At 41.9% G+C, this 8,255-nt stretch overlaps 1 protein-coding gene across 1 annotated transcript; it reads left to right on the top strand.

Annotated features, from left to right (window-relative positions):
• The first annotated feature begins 3,965 nt into the window (after positions 1-3,965).
• LOC136856319 (uncharacterized) lies at positions 3,966-8,209 on the top strand. The gene has a single exon (XM_067134074.1). It carries the CDS (start codon positions 3,973-3,975, stop codon positions 7,723-7,725), a length of 3,753 nt encoding a protein of 1,250 aa, XP_066990175.1. The 5' UTR covers positions 3,966-3,972; the 3' UTR covers positions 7,726-8,209.
• The last annotated feature ends 46 nt before the right edge of the window (positions 8,210-8,255 follow it).

An 8,255-nucleotide genomic window follows, 5' to 3' on the forward strand; every position in this document is an offset into this window, starting at 1 on the left:
TGACTTGGGTGACGTGGCCCTTGACATTTACAGAACTGTGCCATCGTCATGACGACTCACATTTCAGGGGAAGCTAAAATCTTTAGGAAATCCAAAAACACTCTGCAATTGTTGTGGAACCTTTTAAGTAAACTTCTGCTGGAAAATACCATTTTGTTACATAAGAACTGGCCCCATGCATACACTCCCTTGCCTCAGGGCTCTAATGGCTGGGGGGAAACTGAGTCATATAAGCTTTTAAGAATAAAAGTCAACACACGGGAACCACAGAAAAGTAGTAATTTAAGATGGTTCTAAAGGTCAGATATTATTAAAGAACAAAAAAACTATCAGGAAAAAACAAATTACACTAAAATGATTAAAAAAAATTTTACCAAACTGAACCTAACCTCACCTCACCTCACCTAACCTGCTGAAGACCCCTCCTTCCAAAGGTGACCACCCCATCCAGGAGCTACCAAGGAGTGAATCAAATTACCTTGTGAAAATATATTGGAAGGAGGCTGAGACTCCATCTTCTTCAGCCCTCAGAACCTAATTCCCGACATATAATGGGTCGTTGTCCTCGGTCTTAGAGAGGCGAGCACCGTATTAACCTGGCCGTGTGAAAACGGGAAGTTGATTTTGTTTTTCTCCGACCAAATACCTGGCCTCTTCTTGACCCGCCGAAAAAACGACAGCGGCAAAGATCTGGAATAATGAATGACAGAAATTAATATCATCTCCCAAATGGCTCATACGCGATGATTTTTACATAGGAAGAATCTTAGGGTAATGCAACATACTTAAAGAGCATAAAATAAATTATGAAGCAGCCGATATTGAGTGAGGTTTCCGCAAAAGTTATTCATCTGCAATTCTACAGTTTAGGTTTTCACCAACCTATCATTTCTCCATTCTTTCCACATGACCGAACCACCTTAAAAGACACTGATTGAAGACTGCTGAACTGTGGATGAACCTCTGTGTATAAAACTTCCAATTCCGTAGCTGCCTCTTACACCTATACAGAAGGCTCACCAGGAGGGTGTTGAACACCCCTCCACAAAATGCACCATTCACTTTCATCTTGTACACTTTTCACCAGCTTAAAATCCTCCATTCTCTCCGCATGACTGAACCATATCACAACACGCCTACTCTTCATACTTTTGTCTACACTAACCCTTGCACCACTTATCTGAGTATTCCCCCATTTATCATCCTCTCAAATACTAACACATACTACTTGAGAAAATGATCTTTCTTCCATATGCACTTAACAGCTACACTACATTCATTCCCTGAAGGGGTGTTGGCTCAACAATTCCATGATTCATCCCAACCTTGGTTCCACAGACAATCTATGGTTCCTCACAATCTTGTTACACATCCTGGAACCATCATATCAAACTATATATATATATATATATATATATATATATATATATATATATATATATATATATATATATATATATATATATATATGAATTCAATGAACCAAGAATATTAAAAGCCTAATAACTCTTTACAATTTCAAAGCAAACATATCTCAAAGGCAGAAGAGAGAGAGAGAGAGAGAGAGAGAGAGAGAGAGAGAGAGAGAGAGAGAGAGAGAGAGAGAGAGAGAGAGAGAGTCCCCCAAGCCTGAGATCAAGACTAGCAAGTCCATCAGTCTAGCGCCGGACGCCCAAGAAGAAGAAGCCATTTCCTCTACCTGCTGGGGGCCAAAATACCTTAACCCACTTTTTAGGGCAACGTCGTAAGCAGGTAGGAGATTTTAAAATTAATTCAGGGCACGGGGTATTTTTTTAAAATTAATTCAGGGCACGGGGTATATTTTTTAAATATTTTTAAGGTGTTAAGGTAATTCTGAAGTGGTTTTAATACTGGTGAGATGTATTTTTTTTTGGTCAAAGATGACGTATTTGATGTATTTGATATATATATATATATATATATATATATATATATATATATATATATATATATATATATAATATATAATATTTTTATATAATTTTTGTGTCCTCGATTATATTTTTAATCAATTTTCAATAATTGTTTTAATTTTTCGAAGGTCTGAATAATATAATGAAACGATTATATATATACATATATATATATATATATATATATATATATATATATATATATATATATATATATATATATATTAATATTAATATACCAATATTAATTTATCATTCCAGTTTTTCGTAAAAACAAACAATTATTCAAAACAATAAATATATCATATTTATACCACAATTTACGTACAATCCAATACAATTTATTTACGATAACAGTGAAATGCGTCTCATTGACCATCTGGGGAACGAACCATTTACATATATTTATATACCTCCTTCGAACGTGATGTTTCGGGGAGGAAGGTCCGGCCCGTTGGCAAATTTAACGGTCATAATTCGTATATATATGTTGAACGAGTGGTCCAGTTAAAGGCGTGCCTTAGCTGTGGAGAGAGAGAGAGAGAGAGAGAGAGAGAGAGAGAGAATCCAATCATTAACCGTATCAATTGTACTGTACGTATTCACTGATGAGAGAGAGAGAGAGAGAGAGAGAAAGAGAACGAACTGTTAATTCACCCTAAGAAGGTCAGGATGAGAGAGAGAGAGAGAGAGAGAGAGAGAGAGAGAGAGAGAGAGAGAGAGAGAGAGAGAACGAACTGTTAATTCACCCTAAGAAGGTCAGGAGAGAGAGAGAGAGAGAGAGAACGAACTGTTAATCCACCCTAAGGAGGTCAGGACGAGAGAGAGAGAGAGAGAGAGAGAGAGAGAGAGAGAGAGAGAGAGAGAGAGAGAGAGAGAGAGAGGCCCATTGCCCTGGGACGTGAAACTAAAGTTTGGGCAAACGGACATCGTAGCCTGGACGGGATAAAAGTTCACTCGCCCGTGACGTCACTTCTATTCTTCTTCTTCCTCTTCTTCATAGTATTCCTGAACATTCCTTCGTGTTTTGTTGATATATTGAAAGAATGGCGTATCTTCTTATATAAAAAAAAGCTGTTTACTGATTTGCAAATGTATTTGGATATATTTGAATGTATTTTAAACATTTGTTGAGGTATATATATAATATATTAAAAAATATCTCCCAAACGACTCGGCGTCACATACAATGGCGTCTTCGAAATATTCAAATATACTCCACATAAACTCTTTTTATTGATCGACAATTGCATTGAAATATATTTAAATGCATTCCAAACAATTATTGATCTGCAAATGCATTAAAATATATAAGAATGCATTTTAAACAATCATTGAAATTAAAATATATTCAAGTATATCTCACAGACTTGGAGTGACGTTCTTGAAAATATTATACTTAAATATTTATATACTTCGAGAACGCCAATTAAATGCATTCAAATATATTCTAATGCAACTGTAGACCAATAAACAGTTTCAGTGTATCGGGAGATACGCTATTCTTTCAATACACTCGCGAACAGGAAGGAATATTTAGAATGAAAGTGATAAAAAAAATTGGTGAAAGGATTGATCAAGAATATTTTGAGATGGTTTGATCATGTGGGGGAAAATGGAAGATGATTAGTTGGCAAAGAGAGGATTGAGGAAGAGAGAAGATCTGAAAGGTTCTAAAGAGAGAGAGAGAGAGAGAGAGAGAGATTACCTCTAGACAAATCAAACTGTGTTCATTTCCCTTATGGTATTATTTCTAACAATATCCTACCATCTCAGTCATAATATTCTTCTTAAAAGCTTTATTCTCAAACTGTCAGAGTCTTGCAAATCACAATTTTACAATTTACAATCGGATCAATTGTTCAGCCCAAGTTTTCAATTGCAGAATAGATTGTATTTAAGAAAATGTCCAACTTTTTACTTTCATTGTTGATTTTCAGTACTCAAAACACCATGCACAAAATGCCTATTGATTAACTGTTATAATTCTCTAAATATGTGACTTTTATTGTGACTTTTTCCTTCCAGGGACTTCCTAATGCAGCCTTTATGGGCCTCCCTGCTTGTCATCTTCCTGAGGGGGAGCACGTGCCGCGCCCAAGATGGCTTCGCGATGAACGTCCAATCCGACCCTCTCCTCGACTACCTTGCGAACTCAAACTCTAACTTCGCGATGAACGGAAACGTCCCAAACGCAGCCAAGACCACTTTCAACATCTACCCGACATTCGTCAGAGACGGCGGGCCCGAACATGGAGACGACGTACCCCCATGCGGAGAGAGCGAAGACGCGGCAGGCGGGAAGTGCCGTACGAACCCACAGTACCCGGATACCCAAGGCAGGTCACCTACGAGAGGGCAGCAAGCGAGCGGTAGTTCCGTACCAAGGCAGCCTAATCAAAACCAGGCGTATCCTCCTTCTATCAACTATGGCAACGCTGTCCATATCGAAGGTAACTTCCAGGGGAATTCTAGGCCGAGCTCTGCGCCGCATCAGAGGAACACTTCGAGCATTGCTGGGCAGACGACTGACCCACAGTCACCTCTAGTGGCCTTCAACATGCATTCTGAGCCACATTTTTACCCACATGTACCAAGTACATTCTACCCTTCTGCGACAAGCAACAATGCACCAAGCAACACCAACAACCAACACAATCAAGGACAATCAAGTACAGAGAGAACCGTCTTCAGAATCAACTCGAAACTGCTCGTAAACACCTCCGACATTTCCACTCTCGTGGAATTTTTACGCCAACAAGACCAACATTTCCACAAAGGAGACTTCCCCGGTGGAAACACCAATGCCCAAATCCCACAAAACCCTGAATATTCTAACGTATCGCCAGTGACTTTACCAGGGCAGATAGTCCATGGGTCTTCTACACCGACCAACAACACCCCGGCGATGATCAACGCCATGGTGCATCCTGCCCCACTCCCAGGAGCTCCCACACCAACACCCGCCTTCCTGCCTTTAACAAGTCAAGACTCTCCACTGACAGAGAGTCAGAGCCTGGCAATTCTAAGAGGTCAGATTTCTCCCCAAAACATGCAACAGCTTCCCAACGTACCAACTACCACGGCTACCGTTATACCTACGTCGAACACCGTGAACATCCACGTTCCGAGTGGGTCCGCAGTCTCCACGCACCAACACCAAGCCGACATAGCTGACATCCTGACTAATCTACAAATTCTGACCATTCTGATGAATCATGACAACAAAACCAGAGCAGTTATTAATGGGGTTGCGCATAATAAACAACCGCCTTTATACTTTAACGGCAACCAAGAACGGACCGTTGGTGAGAGCGTCCCGCAGTTACGCCATTTTTCTGACCTGACGGGTGTGAATCCTTTCAGCCGTCCCCAGATTCAACCTCGTACTCAACCTCTCGGTACCGGCAGCCTGCCGCTCTATGCTAATCAGTTTGGTTTCGCTGCAAATCAACTTCCTGATCCTACACTTGGCTATTCCCACAACGGAAGGCAAACAGTGGGTGAAATCAGATCTCATAATCCCACCTTGTTCAATATCCAGACATTCCCAAGAGACGAGAGTCCAAATGATGTCGGAACCTTGAGGAGCAATCCAAGAATAAACTCTGCCAGTATTCTCAATTCCTGGCCAGGATCTCAAAACCAAAATGACTATAATAGTTTGCTCAGTCAGCTCATACTCAAGCAGATGTTATCTGAACCGAAAGACTTGAAAGAGCCGCTGATCGCCGAACAGAATATGAAGTTGCCAACTAGTAGCACATCTCAGATGGCAAAACCCGACGACACTTCTCATTCGCAAGATATTCCGGAAGACAGCTTGGAGCTGAAGAATACGCACACAGTCAATTCTACCAAACCGGATGATGTCAGGAAACCGTCACCAAACACGGTATCCCCAGAGACGACGCTTTTACAGAGTGTCGTTCCGACAGCCACTTCGCCCTTGCAGAATGGTCAGACTAGTTCCTTACTAACCGTAGATGCAAGTGCAAGCCCTCTGGGCATAACGGAGTTAGACAACAGCAACGCTGTTGATAATACACTGCAGAACACGCCGCCATCTTCTGTTTCTCACCTGACACCCCAAGAACTCCAACAACTGGAAATGTATCACACCCTCCTGAATGCATTCAACAACCGGTACCAAAACCAAGCCGAGGAGGGTAACCTGAATCATGCGAACAGTGCTACGACAACCAGTTCCCAAGACCTCATTCTTGCCGGCATTCTCCAGGCTCAAGTACTGAAGAAGCCTGAGCCTACCCCACCAATCCTCGGACCCAACGATCCCTACGTTCCGGCAATTCACGGTGACAGCTTAGATACCCTGCATTCCTTCTTTGCCCAGCCACCATCACCACCGCCAGTGCCATCGTCCGCCCCAGCGGCTCCTCCGACGATTAACCCGCCCTTCCGGAACACCATCGCGCCAGCGGGAGTTCCGTTCCCCGTCCGGGCTGGAGGTGGCGGTGGAGGTGGTGGTGGGGGTGGATCGAGTTACACCAGCATCCAAGAGTGTCTCAAGAACACTGCGTGCGCTCTCTTCTTGGCAGGAATTGTGGCCACTGGGACGACGGCTGCCCTTGCCATCCCGGTTCTGACGCCCCTATTCGGAGCCGGCTTCCTGGGCAGAAGGCGAAGAAGAGGAATTCGATACTTCATCATCAGGCCGGAAGAGACTGCCGAATTTATTGATAATTATTTCCAGTACCTCAACGGAACAAATACTGCAGAGATTACCGAAGAAGCAAAGTGTATTTATGATATCTTCAAGAACCCTGATGCAAGCTCTTCGACAGCCATACTAGAAAGTCTCTTTGAGTACATCTTTGAAAACAAAAATAAAACTCTGATTATTTCAGCAAACGAAATTGTTACCATGAACGAGAACCCCATTGTAAATACTTCATCAGTGTTGTCAAGAAATAGCACGGACATTGGTATGACTGAAGAACTCGTACACCAAGAAAACAATGATAAAATCAATAATTCAACATTGAGCAATGTGGATAATCGCACGTCAAATCATTCAGGCTTATTGGATGACGACCGGACACTCCCTAAACGGACTGCTGACACTCAGGACACAATACCGCCCAATGAAGACTCTGACAGTGAGTTTGAGTCTGACATTAATCAGTACATGCAAACATTTCAAGTGAGCTCACTGCCAAACTCAGACAGAAACCAATTAACAGAAAGAATGGCTCATTCTCAATACCAGCAGGAGAGAATTACAGAATCCAATCAGGAAACTATGCAATATTTTCCCAATGCAGAGTGGCTTCAAAACACGTACACTCCCCAGAGGTTGCGTCCCATACCACCGCCTCATGTGCTCATAAGAACAGCTCCAATCTTTCCCAGTCTAGGGTATACGCGTACTGGTAGTACCCTACAAGAAAAACTTGAAAACTACCTATCAGCTGCCAAAACTCAAATGGAAACACAAAACCTTTACCAACATGTACAAGGCTTTCCACCATACATTTCCCCCACCACACAGGCACCTAGTTTCGAGAATCTCTTCTCTTTTACTGATCAACTTACAGTGAATGCACCACAAGCTGACCACCAGCCTAGGAACAAACTTGGTCTGGTGGGATCCGACGGTTTCCAATCAAGTCAGTCGCACGAGAACAGTGCCAAGGCTTCTTTGGGGATCATCAGCTTTTATCACAATTTGTGCCACGCTCTCAGTGAACCGGGGATACCGCGTAGTAGCATCACTTCCTTTATCGCGCAAAGATGCTTGGCGTTTGTTCAGGCTGGCCTCATCCAGTAATGAATGTCTGGAGTGACTACAAATACTGAGCATTAACCCCTATACTCCATTTCACTTACACGAGCGTGAACGGTAACGATCTGTCCAGTGTGTAAAATAGGAATTGAAGGGACCATCATATGTCAACTATATTCCAATCTAATAAGTGCTAAGCTGATTTTACACATCTATGGGTCCGACTAACTAATATTCTGCACTGATATGGGTCCAACCAACTTAAACTGGGCAACAGTACCCAAAACTGTCATGGAGAAATATCCCACACACAAAACAGCTGGTTCTGAATGCATTCCTTTCAAGACTTTTAAAGACAGGACGGATGAAAAACACGACTAAAAACATCAGAGATTTCATTCTGTTCTAATTTGAAATCTACTGACCTCAGTACAACAGTCCACAAAGATTTTTTTACCTCACTGCTTCACCTAATTCACTAAGTCGATCTAGGTTACTGGTACCTGACCCTAAAATTTAATACTTTTGGGTTTCATGATGATTCTGTTTCTTGTTATTTATTTGTTACTTTTATT

The sequence above is a fragment of the Macrobrachium rosenbergii genome, chromosome 35 (assembly GCF_040412425.1).
Source record: "Macrobrachium rosenbergii isolate ZJJX-2024 chromosome 35, ASM4041242v1, whole genome shotgun sequence".
Classification (NCBI taxonomy): domain Eukaryota; kingdom Metazoa; phylum Arthropoda; class Malacostraca; order Decapoda; family Palaemonidae; genus Macrobrachium; species Macrobrachium rosenbergii.